The sequence below is a fragment of the Anguilla anguilla genome, chromosome 14, assembly GCF_013347855.1.
Source record: "Anguilla anguilla isolate fAngAng1 chromosome 14, fAngAng1.pri, whole genome shotgun sequence".
Taxonomy (NCBI): domain Eukaryota; kingdom Metazoa; phylum Chordata; class Actinopteri; order Anguilliformes; family Anguillidae; genus Anguilla; species Anguilla anguilla.
The window spans coordinates 680,859-705,908 of NC_049214.1; the positions used below are offsets into that span (position 1 = coordinate 680,859).

The following is a 25,050-nucleotide window of genomic DNA, read 5'->3' on the forward strand; positions in this document are numbered from 1 at the left end:
TGAGAAGCAGATGTGCACCCATGTTCATGCCCTCTGCTGCTTGTTATTCTACCTTCGCGAATTTAACACTTTGAAAAGTAGTATTTTTTTTTTTTTTTTTTTCAAAGTTCTAAGTCGGTGTTCTAGAACCCCACTGCTTTCAGTTACCAGTAGTGATTGTGACATCAGCATTAGAATGTTCAGTTTAGGAACATTCTAATCACATATTTGTGATCTCAAACCTTAAAGGGTTAAAGCCCGTATGTGTAGTCTGTCTTACGTCCTTCTGTCTTCCAGTTTACACTGGTCTCCTAAATCTGTGTTTTTTGACTTGTCTGACGTGGATCTGATAAACTGCTCATTGTCTAAATGGTAAGTTGATTGGTGTCTGACCTTTTACATTGGTAAAATCACATGACCCTGAGGGCCATTTTTATTGGGGGTTTGAGGGTCAGATGACCTGTCTGTGTGCCATGGATCATTTTCCCCAGTTCCAATCCATTCACAGAAAAAAACAGTCTCTTTCACACACATTTCTGAAGTTTGATTGAAAAGTAATAAACATAATATGATGGTGTTAGTGTTTCATTTTAGTGGAACAATAATTGTAGATTCCATAAACCCAATTTGATTTTATCTGGGTAAATTTGGCGTATGATGCATAATGTACACTAGCCTACAGGCCCCCATTGGTTTGCAGCAGGTTCTCTGTTAAAGTAGTAGTTTCAGCTACCAGTTATTTTAGAAAGAACAGTTTTTCACTTTTTTAACAAACTGAAACAACGTTGGAATCATTCGTGTTGGACGTATTGATAATTCAAGGGGAAAATCTTTGTTTCTGCTTGTGAATTCTACAAGGAAGCACGGCATCATTGGTCTGGAAAAAGGATTCCTTTATTTTGTCCATCAGAATGACAGAGAGCTTGTTTTACAGTCTGGAATCTGATGCTTTAGTGTCTGAAATATGAGAACTGTCAGAAGCCGGAAGCCCTGTGAAGCCAGCTTGGCCAAAGGTCTTGTTTTCTGAGCCGGAGAAAAAGGAAAAGTCTAAATGATCAGAGTGCGTTTGTTTTTCTTGTGTCTGTGAGTGATAATTAACACTGGCGTGTGATTTCAGATGATTTGCATACGTACATATTGTGTCACAATGCACGCAAAGTCAGAACACACAAATGCAGTATTGTCAAATTTTCTTTTTTTAAATAAGAACATTTGACTCCATCTGCCGTGTAAATGTTGCTTGGGTAAATTTTATCCGGTGAGAACACAGAGATCCCCATGTTCCCCTTGCCCGAAGCTCCCATGGTTCATTGCAGAATCTGTGGCAGTGATGTCTACGAGGTCTATGATTACAGAAACACCTGATTGGAATTGCAATACAATGGCAAATCAGATGAAGTGTAGTACAGAACATGAGTGCCTTGCTCAAATATGCACAAATATCTGTAATAACTAAATGAATAAAGTTGGCCCCCAAAGTGTGTGGGGAGGGGGGTTGGCTGCTCATGGGTAAAACAGCAGTTTTCCGGCAGGGAATCAGATCCTTGGTCTTAGAGTTTCCTAATCCCAGCTGCATAACCATTATACTTCACTGCCACTGTCCTGTGCAGAACCAGACCTCAAGGAATGCAAACCAATAGGCTAGATTGCTTCATTTAGAGCAGTGTCCAGACCATAGGCTTAAAATATATAACACTCCTGCAGATCCCTGAAAATGGAAACTAACCAAAATGCACAAGCATTCATATAGAATAATATTGAAATTATTAATTCAAAATTGTCAGTATAAATTGCTTTTATTGTGTTTAAAGGCTTTTTAATTTTTAAAAGCAATTACTTGACCCTGGTCTGGTGATGTTCCAAGTACTGGAAACGGACTAAAAGGACCAAAGTGTAATACCCAAAAATGTGGGTTTAGCTCATGTGAGCCAATATAAATTCCTCTGGTGAGATCACCCGTCTCTCAGGATGGGTCAGGCTGGGGGGGGGGGGGGCGTATTGTATTGGATCTGTGCAGAGTGGGGTACAGTACTGACTCAGTGCAGAGTGGGGGTACAGTATTGGAGCAGTGCAACGTGGGGTACAGTATTGAAGCAGTGCAGAGTGGGGTACAGTACTGTTCCAGTGTGGGGGTGCAGTATTGGAGCAGTGCAGAGTGGGGGTACAGTATTGAATCAGTGCAAAGTGAGGTACAGTACTGTTCCAGTGTGGGGGTGCAGTATTGAATCAGTGCAGAGTGGGGGTACAGTACTGTCCCAGTGTGGGGGTACAGTATTGGATCAGTGCAGAGTGGGGGTACAGTATTGAATCAGTGCAGAGTGGGGGTACAGTGCCACCTGGTTCTCCTGCTCTAAATGCCCTGCCCTCCCTGCCTCAGATCTGCCCCCCCCAACCCCCTCCCCGCAGGGATTACATGGTACATCACATCAGCTGATTAGCCTAATGCTCAGCACCACTGCCTTCATCCTCAGTCCAGCCCTCGTGAGCACGCACACAGAGGACGCATGGCGACTCCCAATCACAGCTTCTCCTGAACGCCACATTACTGTAACTTTACAGTTTTTCAAAGAGTGGGGGAAAAAGTACCATGATGTTTTTCTGCTTACAGACCGGGTCATCAGATGCCAAATGCATCCTCTCATCACAAGCTGAAGCTGCCTCTAACGAGCCACTAGTTCCCAGGAATGAGTGCGGAAAGAATCAAGCCTTTGTGTTGGGGTGGGGCGGGGGGTAAAGTTGGAAATGTCAGTCACGTGCTCCTAACTACACTCATGACTGTACGAGCCTTAAGGCAAGCACAGTGTAAGAGCCGGCTTCATTCAGCTCAGTCCTCCACCCCCTCCTCGCCTCCCCCGAAAAGCCGCTTTCCCTGGAGAGAGGTGATTTTCACGGGGCAGAGTCACTCTTCGGCACGCTGAGCTGCTATGCAGTAGACTCCTGCTGCATTTGGGGCTTCGTTTGGGGCTCTGCTGTGTTTGGGACAGCGTTTGAGCCTGTGTTTGGGCATTTGGGACTGTGTTTTGGCGTTTGGGACTGTGTTTTGGCTGTGTTTGGGCTGGGCTGTGTTTGGGGCTGAGTTTGGGTGTTTGAGCCTGTGTTTGAGCCTGTGTTTGGGGCTGTGTTTGGGTGTTTGAGCCTGTGTTTGGGCCTATGTTTGGGAGTGTGTTTAGGGGTGTGTTTGGGGCTGAGTTTGGGGCTGGGCTGTGTTTGAGGCTGTGTTTGGGTGTTTGAGCCTGTGTTTGGGTGTTTGAGGCTGTGTTTGGGGCTTAGTTTTGGCGTTTGGGACTGTGTTTGGGTGTTTGAGCCTGTGTTTGGGGCTGTGTTTGGGTGTTTGAGCCTGTGTTTGGGGCTGTGTTTGGGTGTTTGAGGCTGTGTTTTGGGCTGTGTTTGGGTGTTTGAGCCTGTGTTTGGGTGTTTGAGGCTGTGTTTGAGCCTGTGTTTGGGTGTTTGAGGCTGTGTTTGGGGCTGTGTTTGGGTGTTTGAGCCTGTGTTTGGGTGTTTGAGGCTGTGTTTGGGGCTGTGTTTGGGTGTTTGAGCCTGTGTTTGGGTGTTTGAGGCTGTGTTTGGGGCTGTGTTTGGGTGTTTGAGCCTGTGTTTGGGTGTTTGGGGCTGGGTTTGGGGCTGTGTTTGGGTGTTTGAGCCTGTGTTTGGGTGTTTGGGGCTGTGTTTTGGTGTTTGAGGCTGTGTTTGGGGCTGTGTTTGGGTGTTTGAGCCTGTGTTTGGGTGTTTGAGCCTGTGTTTGGGTGTTTGAGGCTGTGTTTGGGGCTGTGTTTGGGTGTTTGAGCCTGTGTTTGGGTGTTTGTAGCTGTGTTTGGGTGTTTGGGGCTGAGTTTTGGTGTTTGGGACTGTCCCTGGACCAGCTGCTTCTGCGGCTCGTTTAAACCTGTCGCCATGACGCTGCTGACGGAGGAGGAGCTCTGTCGGATCCCGGCCGCGGGGGCGGACGTCAGGGCGCTGGGGGGGAGCTGCTCGGGCGACTGCGGGCCGAAGGAGTGCCTGTCCAGCGCGGAGTGGGCGGTGTTCGGCGCGGTGGAGCCGGCCCGGCGCTCGCGGCGGCAGCTGGTGATGCACAGCACGGTGATGTTTGGCCGCGAGTTCTGCTACGCGGTGGAGGCGGCCTTCGTCACGCCGGTGCTGCTGAGCGTGGGGCTGCCGCGCAGCCTGTACAGCCTGGTGTGGCTGATCAGCCCCGTGCTGGGCTTCGTCCTGCAGCCCGTCATCGGCTCCACCAGCGACCACTGCGCCTCGCCCTGGGGCCGCCGCCGCCCCTACATCCTGGCCCTCGGGGTCCTGATGCTGGCCGGGCTCACACTCTTCCTCAACGGAGACGCCGTGGTGTCAGGTGAGCTCTCACACACCTGTGTGTGTGTTTGTGTTTGTGTGAGCGTGTGTGTGTGTGTGAGTGTGTGTGTGTGTGTGTGTGTGTGTGTGTGTGTGTCAGCGTGTGTGTGTGTGTGACTGTGCGTGTGTGTGTGTTCGTGTGTGTGAGTGTGTGTATGTGTGTGTGAGCATGTGTATATGTGTATGTGTGTGTCAGCGTGTGTGTACATGTGTGTGACTGTGTGACTGTGTGTGTGCGTGTGCGTGTGTATTTGAAGTGGGCGGCAGTGTAGTATAATGGGTAAGGAGTTGGTCTTGTAACCGCAAGGTCACAGGTTCAATACCCGTGTAAGACACTGCCGTTGAGCAAGGTGCTTAACCTGCATTGCTTCAGTATATATCCAGCAGTATAAAATTTATGCAATGTAAATTCTGTGTAAGAAGTGGTGTAAGTTGCTCTGGATAAAAGCCTGCGTTATATTATATTATATATTATTATGTATAATATAATGTAATCTAACGAGGTGTCATGCTCCAGTACATGTTTGGAACGTACGTTTAAAGCATCCACCTAAATGCTGTTCTGATGCTTGAAGGCTTGCAGCTGTGAGCTGAGGTACAGGACCCACATGTGAGACGTGTTGCACATAGATTTTTAAGTTGAGTCAGGGCGTATTGAGGTTGCTTTGATCCTTTCACAGGTGAAAAGTGTTGCCCATGGGAACTGTGCTCTGGCCTAATAACAACCTTCCCACAGAGATCAAAATGGCTCCCTCTGTGCCCTCTTTTAAAAACACTGCTGTAACCACTGCTGTTCGTCTTTTCACTTTTTATTTCTACATATATTTTGTTTCTGTTTGACTTCATTATTGTCTTTCTTCCTTTTAATTGTCTTGACTTTGCAACTAATGTAATTTCTTTATTTAAATATTATTATTATTATTCATATAATACTGTTCTCTGCAACATGGTAGGACAACTCAAACTGGCCCCAATAACCTTCTGTGTGTACACTTCAATTTCAGACTTTGATTTATTAACTTATTAGTAAAGAGAATTTATGGCCCATTTCACAGAACTAAAGTCCGAGGCCTTGAGATAAAGGGTATGACACAGGGCAAGCCCACTTTGTTTCATGACACAGGGCTGTCCTTTAAGATCCAACGCTTCTGCGCGGCCTGAAACAGGAGATCAGCTTACGGACCCTGCTCTCTGAGATGCCTTTGTTTTTAAAAGTACTTAGTGGAGCACCAAGTGCCGGGGGATGAAAGCTCATTGAATCAGTAAAATTCTGTTTAATAGTTAATGCAATATAACTTATTAATTTCAGCTGCTTCTCATCATCATCATGAATTCTGCATGGAAAAGTTCTAAATTGAAAAAAAGTTTTTCCACTTCCATGGAGCAGGATTGAGTGTGTGGGTTTGTGTGGAGCCCTGTTTTGGGGCAGGGGCTCTGTTTTGGACCTTTAGTTGGGTAGGGGGTGTTGTTTTGGACATTTATTGGGGTAGGAGGTGCTATTTTGGACCTTTAGCAGGGGAGGGGGCAATGTTTTGAACCTTTAGTGGGGTATGGGGTGCTGTATTAGACCTTTAGTGGGGTAGGGGGTGCTGTATTAGACCTTTAGTGGGGTAGGGGCTGCTGTATTAGACCTTTAGTGGGGTAGGGGCTGCTGTATTAGACCTTTTGTGGGGTAGGGGGTGCTGTATTAGACCTTTAGTGGGGTAGGGGCTGCTGTATCAGACCTTTAGTGGGGTAGGGTGCTGTTTTGAACCTTTAGTGGGGTAGGGGGTGCTCTTTTGGACCTCTGAACACACAACAATTCTACAACAATTTCTCAAGTACTTATTCTGCAAGATTAATTAAATTCTGATCCTTACAATTGGTCCTGAAGGAAAATGCATATTTGACCAGTAAATAATGATTTTTCTGTTCATAAAATCCAGTTTTATCTTGTTAAATGCATCCGTTAAAGAAAATTAATTACACCGACGGCAGAATAGCTGAACTGGCAAATTAGTTTGTTCTGGAGGTCTGTTGAAATATTTATTCATATATGATGCAGACACCAGTGTAGCTGTGGGTTCGATTGCCAGGTGGGTCTCTGCTGTTGTACCCTTGCAGAAGGCACTTTGCTTGAATTGCTTCAGTAAAAATCTGGCTGTGTAAATGGATTATATGATTTTAAAAAGGCGAGGCGTCTGCTCAGTGCAGAGTAAGATCACAGAGGTATATACTGTGCTGTGTATGTATTGTGAGTGAGCTGTTGGCAGCGTACTCTGAACAGTAGTGTTGAGGTGGGACTGAAATTGTTGTTTTGTGCTTCCTCCTAAAATAAGGAATAAATATATAATATATATATATATATATATATATATGAATGTATTACATGTATAGATTTGTTTTCTAGCCAAGATAATAATGCTGAAATGATGGTCTACCCTGCACAATCTTGTTTAAATTCACCATAATTGTCTGCAACCTTTTCTGAGCCCCTGAGGACATTTCATATTTCTGAATTTTTATTACATTTGAGCTGAGAATTGAGAGGCTATTAGTGTGAAACAACATTTTAATACAATTTATAAACAGCTGAAATCCCCCCCCCCCCCGGTCAGCGCATGGATGCTTTCCACGCAGTCTGTCTTAGCTTAATGTGTATGTCCGTGCTGTTTGCACCAAGCGCACCTTTTCCGAGTCACATTTATAATCTCCAAACATCTGGACATCTGCTATTCCAGAAGACAGATGTCACATTGCATTAACCGATTTTAATGCGTTGTATGACCTTTCAGTGCCCTACTGGTTTTAAATAGTGCTGCAGCTCCCTGCTGCCGATCAGAAAGCATTAAAGCACTTGTTCCCTAACCTGCCTCAGGTAGTCCCAGACAGATCCAGGTATCTGATGTGCTCCATCTCGAGATCTCCTGATACAACTAATCTAGGTCCACATACTTTTGGCCATGTAGTGTACCTGTATCTGGCTGGGGGTATCTGAGGAGAGACTGAGGAACTACCGATTTAAAGTCTTAACTAACGTGTACTATCATCATTCACTTCAGAAAGTACTTCTGTGCTGTAGTTACAGGTCTGGTGCTTACTACTGCATAGTACACACTGTTTCAGGTCACTGGTCTGTACTGAGTACTACTGCATAGTATACACTGTTTCAGGTCACTGGTCTGTACTGGGCACGACTGCATAGTACACACTGTTTCAGGTCACTGGTCTGTACTGAGTACTACTGCATAGTACACACTGTTTCAGGTCACTGGTCTGTACTGAGTACTACTGCATAGTATACACTGTTTCAGGTCACTGGTCTGTACTGAGTACTACTGCATAGTACACACTGTTTCAGGTCACTGGTCTGTACTGAGTACTCCTGCATAGTATACACTGTTTCAGGTCACTGGTCTGTACTGAGTACTCCTGCATAGTACACACTGTTTCAAGTCACTGGTCTGTACTGGGCACGACTGCATAGTATACACTGTTTCAAGTCACTGGTCTGTACTGGGCATGACTGCATAGTATGCACTGTTTCAAGTCACTGGTCTGTACTGGGCACGACTGCATAGTATACACTGTTTCAGGTCCCTATTCTGGGCACGACTGCATAGTACACCCTGTTTCAAGTCACTAGTCTGTACTGGGCATGACTGCATAGTATACACTGTTTCAGGTCACTGGTCTGTACTGGGCATGACTGCATAGTATACACTGTTTCAGGTCACTGGTCTGTACTGGGCATGACTGCATAGTACACCCTGTTTCAGGTCACTGGTCTGTACTGGGCATGACTGCATAGTACACCCTGTTTCAGGTCACTGGTCTGTACTGGGCATGACTGCATAGTATACACTGTTTCAAGTCACTGGTCTGTACTGGGCACGACTGCATAGTATACACTGTTTCAAGTCACTGGTCTGTACTGGGCACGACTGCATAGTATACACTGTTTCAAGTCACTGGTCTGTACTGGGCATGACTGCATAGTACACCCTGTTTCAGGTCACTGGTCTGTACTGGGCATGACTGCATAGTATACACTGTTTCAAGTCACTGGTCTGTACTGGGCATGACTGCATATTATGCACTGTTTCAAGTCACTGGTCTGTACTGGGCACGACTGCATAGTATACACTGTTTCAGGTCCCTATTCTGGGCACGACTGCATAGTACACCCTGTTTCAAGTCACTAGTCTGTACTGGGCATGACTGCATAGTATACACTGTTTCAGGTCACTGGTCTGTACTGGGCATGACTGCATAGTATACACTGTTTCAGGTCACTGGTCTGTACTGGGCATGACTGCATAGTACACCCTGTTTCAGGTCACTGGTCTGTACTGGGCATGACTGCATAGTACACCCTGTTTCAGGTCACTGGTCTGTACTGGGCACTAATGCATAGTATACACTCTGGTCTCTGTACTAGGCACTACTGTAAGGCAAGCCCCTTGTGTTCACTGCTCCACCAATAGCTTTGAAGTGCTCTTTCATCCAGATCCCTAAAGCAGTACATCTGTCACACTCCTTTGTGAAACATATTGATTCAGCTGTAACATGGAAATGGTGCATCTGTCCTGTGACAGCAATCTATCTTCAGCAGTAATCTGTCTTCCTTATTGGAGGAGGGGTATGGCAGGGACTGCAGAAGTGTGCGATATCCCATCCCTGTCACATCACAGGCATTGTGTACTGAATATGTTTTAGGAAATCATTAATGTCCTAATTTAAGACCTTTTCTGCCTGCAAAACCAATAACATGACCAATATGGTATTTGTCATGGTAAGGTCATGGTATTTGTCTGGCCCCAGTCATCGGTTGTGTTATTAGTTTTTCTATGTACTAAAATGTCTGTATAAGTCAGGTGCTAAATCTCTTCATTCTTCAAACCACAACATTTTCATTCTGCAGTCATGTGGTGTCTTTCATCATAAAACCACGAAGGCTTCATGCCTCATTGGAGTTTTCTGTCACAAAGGTTCGATTGTACCGTTGAATTTTAGCTCGTCTGTGGAAAGTTTAGTTAGCAGATCCTGTCCTCTGATGCTCCCCCCTTGTTGTAGCCATAGTAACAGAGAGGAACTTGAAGAGGACCTGGGCCATCGTGGTGGTGATGTGCGGGGTGGTTCTGTTTGACTTTGCGGCGGACTTCATCGACGGGCCGGTGAAGGCCTACCTCTTCGACGTCTGCTCACACCAGGACAAAGAGAGAGGTCTGCACTACCACGCCCTCCTGACGGGTAAGTACGGTGGCCTGAAGGCCCAAATCCAGCAGCCACATCATCATCTCTGAGTTTTACATGAATGTGTCAGACTGGCAGCACACTGGGGAAAGTCTCAGTGAGTAATTTAGCTGTGCAGAGAGTTTAGCAGTCATGCAGAATTCTGAAAAAGTTATTTCCTGCACATTGGCATGTTGTTTATGAACATGAAGATGTAGTGCAGTGTGTCACTGAGCAGTGGGCACAGGGTCTGGGTGGCGCAGTGGACACAGGGTCTGTGTGGCGCACAGGGTCTGTGTGGCGCAGTGGGCACAGGGTCTGTGTGGCGCACAGGGTTTGGGTGGCACAGTAGGCACAGGGTCTGTGTGGCGCACAGGGTCTGTGTGGCGCAGTGGGCACAGGGTCTGTGTGGCGCACAGGGTTTGGGTGGCACAGTAGGCACAGGGTCTGTGTGGCGCACAGGGTCTGGGTGGCACAGTAGGCACAGGGTCTGGGTGGTGCACAGGGTCTCAGGGTCTGGGTGGTGCAGTAGGCACAGGGTCTGGGTGGAGCTGAAAGCTAATCCAGCTCCTTCACGTGTCATGTGCTGCAGTCATGTGATTGAACAGTGAGGTATAGAGCGCGTGATTCGAATCTTCCTCCCTCCCCAAAGTTATTCTCACTGCTGCTTTGATGCAGTGCATACCACACATTCCTGTCAGGATTAAATGGTGCCCTGTCTGCTTGGGCAGGTGTTTTCCACAATCCACTCTGCTTCCACAGACCTTTTCCTAACACCAGTATCTCTATCGCCTCTTATAGAGGATGTCATTTTCTAAATCTCGTCCGATTGAGTGAAAGCTCACTACTGAAGGGCCACTAAATGCAAAGAACGACAGAACAGAAAATAGAAGTGCTGGGAAAGGAAAATCATTTGAGAACTTAATGAAAGACATGCATAATACATATATGTATATATATATATATATATATATATATATATATATATATATATAAATCTGAAGAAAAAACAAACTACCCATTCAAACCTTGTTGAAGACATCCGTACAAGTTATATGGATAAAAAGCGGTGTGTGGTTAGATATGGTACACAATTCCAGTTGTGTAAATCAGTGTTTTCAGGGATATGCATCTGTGTGTGATACTCCAAGAAAAGAGCCTTTTCTGATCTTTATTTTCAAACATACAGTCTTTATCAGCTTTTTGTAATCATTTTTAATTAACCTAGAAATCATAATAGCATTTGGTGACTTTAACACAGACATAGTATAGTTTTTGCCTTGGAAGAAATGTGCACTTGTACACTTACACACAGCTTTTGAGTTATATATATATATATACTTTGTTATGTAACATCAGTAGCCATGTGCTGGGTAAGATCTGTATTAAGGCTGGGCTTCTTTAAAAGAATGCAGTAAATAAGATTTAATAAAAAAGTGTCACACATATGAACTCCTGACCCCTTTTTAACACAAGCCTGAAAGTCCATCCATCCATCCGTTATCTATACTGGCTTATCCTGGGCAGGGTCGCGGGGGTGCTGGAGCCTGTCCCAGCATGCATTGGGCGAGAGGCAGGAATACACCCTGGACAGGTCGCCAGTCTATTGCATGGCACCCACGCCATTCATGAGAATGACATACCCAGAATAAAATGGGTACTATTGAACCCCTAAAACTGCTGCCGTAATCCTGGCCTCTTCTCCAAGGTAACCCTCGGGAGCTGGTTTTCCAAAAGTCAGAATTACTCTAGATATTGTTGAAACAAAGTCACATAAGGTGAAACACTGGTATTTTCTTCTCACCTGAAAGATCTCTGTTGAGTGGATACAGATGCTTGTGGCTGAGTCTGGTGGGCTTAGAAACACAATGTAGCCACGATGCTGGAAAAATCCTGTTTCAATTTTGATGACAATGCCACCAAAAATGAGCACGCTGCAGTGTTTTGTCTGAGCTCTGTCTCGGAAGGTTTCCAAAAAGGCAATTTGGAGACTCCAAAAGGACATGGCAACCAAATGATATTATGGGTCTTCAGAGGTGTAAAATTCTATATATTGTATACTGTATGCTTGTGGCAGATGTATGCTTAAAAGTAGCTGGCTTTCTGACTGTCTGTCACCCTCCTCTTCCTTCTCCTTATACTTCTCTTCCCCCCACTCTACCACCCACTTGCAACCTCTGGCAGCATCACTTCTGGAAGATTGTAGAAAATAAAGACAACTGTCTAGTTTACTAATCCATTGATTGAGGTCCATTAATTGAAGCTTTCATCAAATAACCCATCCCCAACAACAGGTCAAAATATTCTCAATTATCAATATTCTACAATTTTTAAAATTGTTATTCTGTATGCCTACTTTTTATTTATGAGAGTACTGATAATAATAAATATATTTTGAGAATGTATTGAGATGCTCGCCAAAATAAAAAGTCCTTCTCTGAGCATGCCCTCTGCTGTGGATTTTTTCACCATTCTCCTTGGAAATATTCACTCAGGCGACTGATTTTTTCCAAGGGCTCCAAATGCAGTCTTCTCTTTAGCCATTGCAATATAAATTTCTGTTGTAAAACAACCTTTGTCGCCATAGTCTCAACATACTTGAGACCAGCAGGAGAATCAATGCATGACCTTTTATGGGTGCCAAACAACCAATACAGGTTATACATGTCATTTCATAATCTAACATTTCATAATCTAACATTTCATAATCTAACATTTCTCCAGGTTGTCACTGTAATAGCTTTCCACTGGCTGGCAATGTACTGGGCAGAAGTTATGCTGTCAATGTTGAGTCCTTGCGAGTCCCATTGGCTATTTTGAGGGACTGCTTGGTCAGTATTGTTCAGAGAAGCTTATTTTGTTCCAGAGAATCTATACAAACCAAAGATAACAACATTATTTTACACACAATACGTTTGGCATGTATGCATCAGCGAAACAGAAAACAATGATATTTCCTCCAGAGAATTTCTAAGTTAAAGACTGGACATTCTATCAAGGCTTCTCTGAGTTAGTCTGCTGTTTTTGGGACTAAAAATGACATTGGATTTTGTTCACCAGATTCTTTCCATGACAAGCATGTGAAGTTTATTGTGATGTGTGTCGTCTGTGGATTTTGAAAAATAAAAGAAGGTGAGGACCCCCAAGCTTGCTCTGCCACCCCACCTGTTACAAAATAAGGAACTGCTGCCGTGAGAACACTGGCATGGTAAAACCATGGTGCATAGAGAGAGAACCGTGAGTTTTAACACTTTCAAATGGTGTGTCATGTGACCATTTTACCAATTTCACAGTAAAAGCCCGAAATGAATGTAGATAATTCCACTCTGGCCCCAGAATGGGCAGGGTGCAACTGCAGGGGTTCAAATAATGTCGTGGAATTTAATAACTGTACAGTTAGATTAAAATGTGGTAGAAAGCAATAGTACTTATTTAATGGGTAGCCTTCTGATTTCATTGTTTTGGAAATGGTTGAATACTGCATTCCTCTTCCAGTGCACCTCTAGGCAGTCTCTAACGGAATTACTCACAGCAGCATCACAGAATGAGCCATTCAGAATGCTGAGCTGTGTGGCACGCTGCCCTGTTCTGCCGCTTTATGAACATTCCGGAAGCGTCCTGTGTGTGACAGCGCTGCAACAGATGGAATGCTGGGATTTGTAGTTTGAGATATGCTCTTGGGAAGTAAGCATGACTTGGTGATTAATAAAAGGAAGTGGATGCACGGGCCAGTATATTACTGTAATTACAGCAAGCATATTCCTGCGACTTCAGCCTCCCCGGTTTTGCATTTTGCACTCTCCTGTTCATGACACTGCAAAAAGCACGCAGTGCAGTCTGAGGACAAGAAAAACAGAAACAAATGACTGTCTATCTTTACTTAAATTCAGTGAAATGTTGAAATGTACATGTGGATGTGGATCTTTTCACAATCCCCAGAAACCTGTGTGAGAATGTCAGCAGACCGCATGTTTACATTCCAGCGGTCTGAACAGGCTGCAGAAGAGATTAGAACACTCAGAATAGAACAGTACCGCTCAGCTCCACATCGCCGAGCTGGCCTGGCGCATGGTGCCGGCTGTCTCAGCTCTTATTGATACAATATCTAGAACAGATGCATGGCGTGTGTAATGGTAAATGGTAAATGGACTGCATTTATATAGCGCTTTTATCCAGTTGATGCCTCTCATTCACCAGAGCAGTTAGGGGTTAGATGTCTTGCTCAGGGACACTTCGACATGCCCAGGGCGGGGATCGAACCGGCAACCCTCCGACTGCCAGACAACCGCTTTTACCTCCTGAGCTATGTCGCCCCTAATGATCTATTTAAATATTTTGTGGGTTGATGGAAAGAAATATCAACTCACAAAAAATATGAAAATATGATTTATCTGTGAATTAACCCCTTAAAGGATATGGATTGATGCAGGCCAATGTACCATACTGTACCATACCCTGAATATTTACCTGAATATTTGAACATTTACACACACATTATGCACATCTTCACGCACATTTTACACACTTATTATACACATTGACATGCATGTTATACATTTACAACAGCAGTTCCCTTCCCTTCATCTGGGAATCAAACCTTAACCCGCTGCGTTACGAGCCCCGATCCCAGACTATTTCAAATCAAGTCAAATCAGAATGTATTTATATAGCGCCTTTCACTACCCCTGTGTGTGTGTGGCGTGTCACAGGTCTGGGAGGAGCCTGTGGGTACCTGGTCGGGGCGATGGACTGGGGTCACTCCGCTCTGGGGGTACTGCTGGGCTCGGAGTACCAGGTGATCTTCTTCTTCTCGGCCCTCACCTGGGGATGCTTCCTGTGCCTGCACCTGTTCAGCATCCCGGAGACGCCGCTGGAGAAGGGCGGGGCCCTGGAGAGGGGCGGGGCCCTGGAGCCCCGCCCCTCCGACACGGTGCTGCTCCTGGGGAACCAGAGCAGCGGGTACGGGACGGTCCCCAAAGAGCCTGCCCCAGAACCGGAGTTCAGAACCCGCTCCTTCTCCGCCCTGGGTGAAGCCAACTCCGTCACCTCCAGCGCCAAGCAGCCCAACAAGGAGGTCAGTCACTGCCATGGGCTGCACATGCATTCAGTGTGTTCACTGCACAGATATGCAGTTTAAGTTCCATGAGCATGCTCACTGCACAGTTATGCTGTTTGGGTTCCATGAGCATGCTCACTACACAGTTATGCTGTTTGGGTTGCATGAGCATGCTCACTGCACAGTTATGCAGCTTGGGTTGCATGAGCATGCTCACTGCACAGATATGCAGTTTGTGTTGCATGAGCATGCTCACTGCACATTTATATGGCTCCATTCTGAGCACTTATAAATGTTAGATTAGACTGGATCCGATTGTAGTAGATTACACATAGATCTTTACACACATTCCAGTGGGTGGGGTAGACCCTCCTGCCCTTTACACATTGCTTACATGTGACTGCTGTGCAGTTATGTGGATTCTTGTCGGCTAAATCCCTACCTGACAAAAAACATGCAGCCTTGTTCTTTAACTTCTTTTCAGAGATAACAGCAGTTTTCTACCTCTTGCAGGTTTTATCAGGGTTTATCGATTGCTCAGTGTGTCCAAATGCTTTCACAGAGTAATCAGTGGTGAGCGATGGCGATACGTAATATGCCAGCATGTTTTTATAAGCTGGTTAGTACTGATGCACACAAACGTATAGATCAGACACTTTGCGTATGTGTGCTTAAATGCTTCCAAATAATCGCACATGAATGTTACAAAATGTATGAACAGTCCAGAAAGCAGTCAGGGGTCAAAGAGAACTTCATCACAGATATCAGCTCCATATCTGTCTGCCCTCATAACCAGTCAACCCCAGAACCTTCTGGAAGCTTTGCTCTTGGATAAGGAGGAAGCTGTCACGTGTGCCTCTGTCACTGGTCCCTAAGAAACCAAAGGTCAGAGCCAGCTGTGCACCTGCGTGTGGAGAGTTACCAGTGCTCTCCATAAGGCAGAGAAAAGCGCAGACACCCACTAATACAAGGCAGGCATATTCACACATACTGTACTTATCCATTCTAGCATTCTATAAACAGATGTGGGTCATGTCTCGAAGTGTAATCTCAAAATGTGAACCCAACCGTCGCCTAGAGTCCCAGCGGTCAACGGCTCGTGTCATGAAGGTTCAGTTCAATTCCATTCGATTGTAGCCGAGAGGCAATGATTGGGTAAAACTGTGTGATTGCATTTTGCAAATACAGACAATGTCCTTTTGAAGGTAACCTAGAATTAATTGCATGAACAATGGGTAGTGATTCATTGTCATTGGCAGGCGTTCAAGGAAACGAATGGCCTGGATAAATCCCTCAATAAAGTTTTATCTCCAAACTGTCATTTTCCTTTTGTTTTCTAGGCGGAGGATGACGTCACACCGCCAAACTCCAGTTTTCCCTTTTGCTGTTTTTAGATTCTAATTGCCACAATTTCTTTTGTCCTTAATTGAGTGTCTAAGATTGCATGTTTGTGCAAAATGAATCACATCTGTTTGTGCGAAGTGATCCAGGAGAACTATTGTTCCGCTCTAGATGACCTTGGCGTGTCCATTTTTAACCTTGGAGACGTTCCCTTTAAACTGAACCATAATGCGTTTTGATGACTAGCGCTTTGTACCTAATCAGCTCGTTGCTGCTATCATCAGTGGCATCTGTGCTGTTAATTATGTGATAATATCACACATTGGAGAGCGCACGGCAATGCTCTGAGAATAATAGCGCCAGTCACATGGGCGCTAATGTCCGCAGGCTCCGCGCATGCCTGGCTGTAGCGCCCAGGGCGGGAGGAACACCGTCAGCAGGATGTCTCTTTCACTGCGCACCAGCGCCCCCTACTGGCAGGCGAGGCACCTGCAGCCTGCCTGCGATGTGAGGAGTGTACAAACTGTAGTCAGAGGAGAATCAGTTTGCCTGGCAGTGCACGCTTTGGAGGAGAGGGTGGTTTATTAATTCTCTGGTTTCCAAGGTTGGTTGAAAGAAGAGCTCAGTATTAATTTGTGGCCCTTCTTCAGATTGTTACTAGTGGCTGTAAAATACCAGAGCTGCAGGTTCAACTGATTGATTATGTGTGATTGGGGCAGTTTGTCTCAGAGTAACAGAACTGTTGATGTTTGTGTGATTGGGGCAGTTTGTCTCAGATTAACAGAACTGTTGATGTTTGTGTGATTGGGGCAGTTTCTTTCGGTCCTTCAGCCCAGTTCAGCTCCCGCCCCTTTCTCCTCGGCTACAGGAAGAGCTCCTTTGTGGAGACAGTCAGGGCGGGGTCTGGCGGATTTGGGTCTTTGATGGCCAGCACCCCTCTGAGATGGTGAACTTAGCTGGGTCCTGGGAAAAGTGCAGAGTCAGCAAAAAGACAATGGCAAAAAAGTGAAAAAAAACAGAAGCATAGAAAATGTGGATTGCCGTCAGTTTTAGTCTTTATGTTCCTCACCTTCCTGTAGCTCCCCAGGTATGCTGTGATGTAACCTTGTTTAATTCAAGCTTAGTTACAGGACGGTGGATGACAGGTGAACGCTGTCATGCGTTAAATGCTTTTGTTCCTTTGTAACTGTCGCCTTGCTGCGACCGGCGGTATCTGACAGTCGAGATCGACGGGTCTTCATCTTCCCATCGTGCATAATCAGCTCATCTCTGATTGGGTCTGCGGTGACAGAATCAGGCTCAGCTCAGTCCCTCAGTTTGGATCGAGGCCTCATTAGATCCCACGGCTTTGGGAACAATTTCAAGCAGCTGTCACGATTCAAACGAAGCCGTGGCAGCTTGACACTTTCACAACAAACCGTCAGCACGCACAGCAGACGTGCTCGAACGGGAACTGCCTGTTTTCAGCCAGACACTGGAAATCAGGCATCTCCCCCATATTAGCAAGAACAAAAAATTATTTTCTTCAGATCTTAAAAAAACCCGCTATGTTTAGACTGCAACATCCATCATATTCTCAACCCCATTATCATTGCATCTCTATCAGTACTCAATTTGCATAATGTACTGTCTTCAATATTTTTTTGTCAGTTTCTATCTAATTTCTGTATTTATTTTTCCTATTCTAAGTATTTTTTAATATAATAGCTTTCCTTCTTTTATTTGCAATTTACCTTGACGCATATTGACATTACACATGTATTTGGGTGCCTGGATTAGGGGTTGCCCACAGGGGTGTGAGGGGGGCAGGGGGGGTAAGAGGGGGTGGGTTGGGGACACTCTTTGCGTACAGTTCATTTACTTTATGTGTTTCTCGTCAATGTATTCTTTCATACGTTTATATTATTGTTTAATTTTGTTTCTTCTGTTAATATCCTTGAAATGTAATGTTTTTTGGCTGTGGAGCTGTCCCTTACAGCTGGAGCATGACAGGGGAACAAAAAAAAAAAGAAAGTAAAAACTGCCATCGGCATGTAACGCCATTCCCAGACGCAGGCAATGTACCAAAACAAATCTTTGGTCTCATCTTCATTAAAAATATTCAGAGCAGATCTTTGGTCTCATCCTCATTACAAATATTGAGAGCAGATCTCTGGTCTCATCTTCATTAAAAATATTCAGAGCCGATCTTTTCCGTGAGCGTTTGCCCTTTTCACACAGCGTGATGTAGATCTGAGTTAACCTCGTCATCAATCACCACACCCATCTCAGCCACAAACTGAGGCTGCTGCACTGGTCTCCTTTCAGGCTGTCTGGGGCACTGACCGCACTGGTCTCCTCTCTGGGGCACTGACTGCACTGGTCCCCTTTCAGGCTGTCTGGGGCACTGACCGCACTGGTCTCCTCTCTGGGGCACTGACTGCACTGGTCCCCTTTCAGGCTGTCTGGGGCACTGACCGCACTGGTCTCCTCTCTGGGGGCACTGACTGCACTGGTCTCCTCTCTGGGGCACTGACCGCACTGGTCCCCTTTCAGGCTGTCTGGGGCACTGACTGCACACAGACAAGGTGACGACAAATCTGCATGAGTCTTGGGGGCTGGCTGCTGAAGTGGCCTTTTCTGGGTCCTTTCACCTTTCACCTTTTCTCTTCAGGCCTATTGTGAGCTGTGTGGGGGGTGTGGTGTTGGAGGGGTGGTCCCAGTGGTCCAGGGCAGTTAGATGCATTTCCATGCGTCAGTACGCATTCAGTATCACAGAGTCACATGAGAAGCACTTCTCTGTCTCTCCCCCTCTCTCCCTCTCGCTGTGTTTTAGGTGCAGAAGCGGATGACCCTGAAGTCGTTGCTCCTGGCGATGATCAGCATGCCCAGCCACTACCGCTGCCTCTGCGTTTGCCACCTGCTGGGCTGGACGGCCTTCCTCTGCAACATGCTCTTCTTCACGGACTTCATGGGGCAGGTGCGTGGCGGCGCCCTCTTCCTGCGCGGGGAGGAGAAACGCCCTCATTTCCTGCCTTCTATTCACGCGCGGGACGCAGGGCGGAAATTAAAACCCTGATTAGTGCAGTTGCGTCTGTCAGCGTGCGCTCGTTCCACGCTGATAAAAAGTTTTAATTAAAGACGTTAAAATGCAGATTAGAGGTTCTGCTTTATGCTGACGTTAGACTGGAGTGAGTGAACTGCGCTTGGAGGTGCTGCACCACCAGTGGTTATGCATGTGGCGAGAAACTCGAGCAGAACGACGACTGTCAGACAATTACTCTCTCTGAGACCAGCTGCGTCAGCCATGGCGTGACAGAGCTGTCAAACCAGGCTGAATAACACCGAGTTTAAACAAAGACTCGTGAATCAGGCCCCACATCTCCCTAATGGTGGCTCTGAATGTTAATAGGCTCTGTCTCTGTCTTACTATCTATCCATCACTTTGATTTATCTGTAACTGAGGGTCCTGTTCTTGCCAAGGCTTTGAGTTGCATTTTTCACATTTGCAAACGCATCCCAGCACGCCGTGATTCATTGGCAGGTGGAGACTGTTGCATGGTGATAAGGGACAGGGAGGGGCTGAGCGTTGCTTTTAGGTCGGTGGAGTTAATGAAAAAGCACGCCACTTCACCGGAGGAAAGGAACGGGGCATCCCTGACTAAAGCATCTGAAAGTACGGGGCATCCCTGACTAAAGCATCTGAAAGTACGGGGCATCTCTGACTAAAGCATCTGAAAGTACGGGGCATCCCTGACTAAAGCATCTGAAAGTACGGGGCATCCCTGACTAAAGCATCTGAAAGTACGGGGCATCTCTAACCGAAGCATGGCTCAGTCTCTGCCATTCAGAAGCTCATAAATTGGTTTAGTGAGGCTGAGAGCCATTTCAGTCTAACCTCTGCTCCTGTTGGTCAGGTGCTTATCTTTCATCGTAGTGAAGCTGTGCTTCTGCTAAATAAAAACCTCACCCTGCTGCTCAAAGCCACGATTCTGTTTGAGCAAAACCGTGCCTGAAATCCATGACAGTGGCTGCGTAGCTGGGGCGTGTTCAGGATCCACGCCAGAATGCTCCTCTTCTCCTCTTTGTTATTTAATTAGCACAATAATTTATTCGATCTGACATTTCTTTTTAATTAAGTTATGAGCTGCAGCTGCATACTGCTCATGTCTTTTGTGACAATGTTTTAATGTGGTCTGATATGAGCGTGAACCAACCTCGGTGTATACAGAACAGAGAAAACAAAAATAATTACAGTGCTAAGAAATTTAGAAAATAAAGGCCGGATAACTGGTTAGAACTGAAACCAGCACATGCAGGACTGGAGTTTGTTTTCCCCTTTTCCTGTTGTTCTGGAGAATAACAATTTGTAATCATAGTGAGTGAAGAATAAATGGCTCCTCTTAGTGTGCAGTGCCCTCCCTCTCTTTAGCCAGTCTAACTCAACATGGCTGCCCGCTTTCTCTGTTTTCCCCTGGGGGCCAGTCTTTGGGTGAAATAAATATCTGCTGCACCCAGCAGAGAGTTTGGGCCCATAATTCAGATGCTTTTATCTTCCTCCTCGCTGGCCTCCCTGCCTCCACAATCTGACCCCCGCAGCTCCTCCAGAATCCCATGATGCAGCACCATCGCACATTGTCTGACCGCTGTTGTGTGTGTTTCCTCAGATTGTGTACAAGGGGAACCCGTATGCTGACCACAACTCCACAGCCTACAGCACGTACGAGAGAGGAGTGGAAGTGGGCTGCTGGGGCCTGTGCATCAATGCTGTGTCATCTGCCCTCTACTCCTGTGAGTTACCCCACTTTACCCTGAGTTACCCCCACTCTGCCCTGAGCTACCCCACTCTGCCCTGAGTTACCCCCTCTCTGCCCTGAGTTACCCCACTTTACCCTGAGTTACCCCCTCTCTGCCCTGTGAGTTACCCCACTTTACCCTGAGTTACCCCCTCTCTGCCCTGTGAGTTACCCCACTTTACCCTGAGTTACCCCACTCTGCCCTGAGCTACCCCACTCTGCCCTGTGAGTTACCCCCTCTCTGCCCTGTGAGTTACCCCACTTTACCCTGAGTTACCCCACTCTGCCCTGAGTTACCCCACTCTGCCCTGTGAGCTACCCCACTCTGCCCTGAGTTACCCCACTCTACCCTGTGAGTTACCCCATTGTGTGTCCATGCTGCTAATTCTCTCCTCTGTCTCTCCCTCTCTCTCTCTCTCTCCCTCCCTCTCTTTCTCTCCCTCCCTCTCTCTCTCTCTCTCTCTCTCTTTCTGTCCCTCCCTCTCTTTCTCTCTCTCTGTGTCTCTCTCTCTCCCTCTCTCTACTCTAGATGTCCAGCGCCTCCTCCTCCCATATATCGGGCTTAAGGGGCTGTACTTCGTGGGGTACTTTGTTTTTGGGCTGGGTACCAGCCTGATTGGCCTGTTTCCCAACATCATCGCCACCCTGACCCTCTGCAGTGTCTTCGGAGTGATGTCCAGCACTCTCTACACCATCCCGTTCAACCTCATATCTGAGTATCACAAGGAAGAGGAGGTCAGTTTTCATAAACACAACCATATCTCAGTTTTCATAAACACAACCATATCTCAGTTTTCATAAACACAACCATATCTCAGTTTTCATAAACACACAACCATATCTCAGTTTTCATAAACACACAACCATATCTCAGTTTTCACAAACACGACCATATCTCTGAGCATCACAAGGAAGAAGAGGTTGGTTCTCATAAGTGCACAGACTCATATCTGAGCATCACAAGCAATAATAATAATTGTTGTTTGGATAGTTTTTTTTATCACCATACTACCTTACATCAGTCATTTAATTGCTGAGCTGTTGGTGCATTTAATTGCAGGGTACTTTGAGTAGTAGTTTTATGGAGTCATCAAGATGAAGGATATCACTGATAACAAAATCGTGCTCAGGTTGTTGAGTATTGATAGCATAGTGCTGATTGCTGAATATTGATTGCTTAGCGCTCATTGTTGCGTGTTATTGATCAGTGTGAATCGCTGAATGCCGATTGCTCAGTGTTGATAACTCAGTGTTGATTGGTCATTTTAGTTTGCGCTGTGTTATTTTGGCCAGTGTTGATAACTCAGTGTTGATTGTCCATTATTGTTTGCACTGTGTTATTTTGCACTAGATCACTGTCCCTTTAGAGTCTGTGAGCGCTGTCCCTGTAGAGTCTGTGAGCGCTGTCCCTGTAGAGTCTGTGAGTGCTGTCCCTTTAGAATCTGTGAGCGCTGTCCCTTTAGAGTCTGTGAGCACTGTCCCTTTAGAGTCTGTGAGCACTGTCTCTGTAGAGTCTGTGAGCGCTGTCCCTGTAGAGTCTGTGAGCGCTGTCCCTGTAGAGTCTGTGAGCGCTGTCTCTTTAGTCTGTGAGCGCTGTCCCTGTAGAGTCTGTGAGCGCTGTCTGTGTAGAGTCTGTGAATGCCTGTAGAGCCTGTGAGCGCTGTCTGTGTAGAGTCTGTGAGCTCTGTCTCTGTAGAGTCTGTGAGCACTGTCCATTTAGAGTCTGTGAGCACTGTCCCTGTAGAGTCTGTGAGCGCTGTCCTTTTAGAATCTGTGAGTGCTGTCCCTGTAGAGTCAGTGAGCGCTGTCCCTGTAGAGTCTGTGAGTGCTGTCTCTGTAGAGCCTGTGAGCGCTGTCCCTTTAGAGTCTGTGAGCACTGTCTCTGTAGAGTCTGTGAGCGCTGTCCCTTTAGAGTCTGTGAGCGCTGTCCCTTTAGAGTCTGTGAGCGCTGTCCCTTTAGAGTCTGTGAGCACTGTCTCTGTAGAGTCTGTGAGCGCTGTCCCTGTAGAGTCTGTGAAAAATGTAACATAGCCTAAAGGTGAAATGTATTTCAATCATTTGTCCTGTTCTCAGCCTACAGTTCTAAAAATATCACTGCACAGAGGTAGAGCAGCCAAACTAATATAGCAGTGTTGTCGGGGAAACCAAACATTACGCGCTGCACACAATATGATTTGTATGAGAATATATGAGACTGTTTGAGAATATATGCATGGAATTATGCCCTGTTAGTACATGAATGTGGCTGTATTTAATTGATTTATAATTTTAGTTACATAATGCTAATAATATGGATCTTTAAGGACAGGTGTATTGGATGTAAAGGTCTTAGTTCCTGAGCGACATAGCACAGGAGGTTACAGCGGTTGTCTGGCAGTCGGAGGGTTGTCGGTTCAATCCCCTGCCCTAGGCGTGTCGAAGTGTCCCTGAGCAAGACACCTAACCCCTAATTGCTCCCAACGAGCTGATTGGTACCTTGCATGGCAGCCTTTCACCGTTGATGTGTGAGTGTGAGTGTGTGTGTGAATGGGTGAATGAGAGGAATCAATTGTAAAGCGCTTTGGATAAAAGCGCTATATAAATGCAGTCCATTTACCATTTACTTAGTGCTTTTCATTGACTGTAGTGCCCATATTTCTCAGTATTACTCGAGTGAAGATGACACATTCTCTGAGTCCTTCACCAGAACATTGGTAATGCATCCACACCACAGTCTGTCTCACACGCTTCGGGTTAGCTGTTGTTCTGAAGTCACTGCGAGTGATGAAGTATCTATTTAGCTTCCTTGCAAGATGATCCTTACCCTTCCTGAATCCCATCCTGCTACCCCATAATGAGATAAGAGTCGAAAACAACCTCATACAATCACACCACACCACATAAGCAATTATACCACACTGCGTAATCACATCACACCACATCACGCAATCACATCACACACCACATTACAAACCACCTCATACAATCACACCACACCACATAAGCAATTATACCACACTGCACAATCACATCACACACCACATTACAAACCACATCATACAATCACACCACACCACATAGTCAATTACACCACACTGCATAATCACATCACACACCACATTACAAACCACCTCATACAATCACACCACACCACATAAGCAATTACACCACACTGCATAATCACATCACACACCACATTACAAACAACATCATACAATCATACTGCACCACACAATCAATCACACCACACAATCACACATTCACATCACATCATGGGGCAGTGGTATAGGTTAAAGGTTAGGGAACTGGGCTTGTGACCTGAAGGTTGAATTGCTTCAGTATATATCCAGCTGTATAAATGCAAGAACTGGAAAAGAGCATTTGCTTAGTGTAAGTAATGTAAACAACAATATCACCACATCACATACAGTAATCAAACCACATTACACACAACATCACAATCACACGACATCACACAATCACATCACACACCACATTACAAACACACCACAATCACACGACATCACACAATCACATCACACACCACATTACACACAACGTCACAATCACACATCACATAATCACATCACACACCACATTACAAACAACATCACAATCACGCAACATCACATAATCACATCACACACCACATTACACACATCACAATCACACAACATCACATAATCACATCACACACCACATTACAAACAACATCACAATTACACACCACCAATTAGGGGTGAAATGAAAAGCTACAGGATGTTAGATCTCCAGGAACAGGGTAAGGAACCACTGCCTCAGAGTCTGCAGCAGATGTGGCAGGTCCAGTCTTTTCCTCCTGTGATCTCACCTCCCCCCACCCCCTGCTGTCCAGGCCCTGAGGAAGATGAGGGAAGAGGAAGGCGGCAGTGGGCGGGGCACAGGTGTGGACTGCGCGGCGCTCACCTGCATGGTGCAGCTGGCTCAGATCATCGTGGGGGCGGGGCTGGGCGCCCTGGTCAACATGGTGGGCAGTGTGATCGTTGTGGTGCTCTCCGCCTCCACCGTCGCCCTCATGGGCTGCCTCTTCATCGCCCTCTTCATCAGACACGTGGAGTGACCCCTCTGAACGACCGACCAATAAACACCTTCCCCACAGCCCTCTCTGTCTGACTCCTCATTGGCTCCTTCAGAGTGCCAACACCTTCTGAGAATTCACCTTTAATTCTTATTCACTGAAGAATGGGCTGGAAATCTGAATTGTGAGATCAGGTGTGTAACCTGAGATGTGCTGCCCAGAACAGCCTGGTGTTTGTATGAGTGGTTACTGTCTCTCTCCATCTTAACAGACTGGTGTTTGTATGAGTGGTTACTGTCTCTCTCCAT

At 46.0% G+C, this 25,050-nt stretch overlaps 1 protein-coding gene across 1 annotated transcript; it reads left to right on the forward strand.

Annotated features, from left to right (window-relative positions):
- Positions 1–3,847: 3,847 nt before the first annotated feature.
- Positions 3,848–24,832, forward strand: slc45a2 (solute carrier family 45 member 2). Its single transcript, XM_035392013.1, has 7 exons — positions 3,848–4,321; positions 9,376–9,552; positions 14,244–14,608; positions 18,747–18,890; positions 20,578–20,701; positions 21,236–21,441; positions 24,560–24,832. The coding sequence occupies exons 1-7, from the start codon at positions 3,871–3,873 to the stop codon at positions 24,782–24,784; spliced, it is 1,692 nt and encodes a 563-aa protein (XP_035247904.1). The 5' UTR covers positions 3,848–3,870; the 3' UTR covers positions 24,785–24,832.
- The last annotated feature ends 218 nt before the right edge of the window (positions 24,833–25,050 follow it).

Coding starts and splice junctions, on each gene's coding strand:
- slc45a2 (XM_035392013.1), top strand. CDS start 3,871: ATGACGCTGCTGACGGAGGAGGAGCTCTGTCGGATCCCGGCCGCGGGG. Junction 20,702..21,235: donor GTCATCTGCCCTCTACTCCT/GTGAGTTACCCC, acceptor TCTCTACTCTAG/ATGTCCAGCGCCTCCTCCTC. Junction 21,442..24,559: donor AGTATCACAAGGAAGAGGAG/GTCAGTTTTCAT, acceptor CCTGCTGTCCAG/GCCCTGAGGAAGATGAGGGA.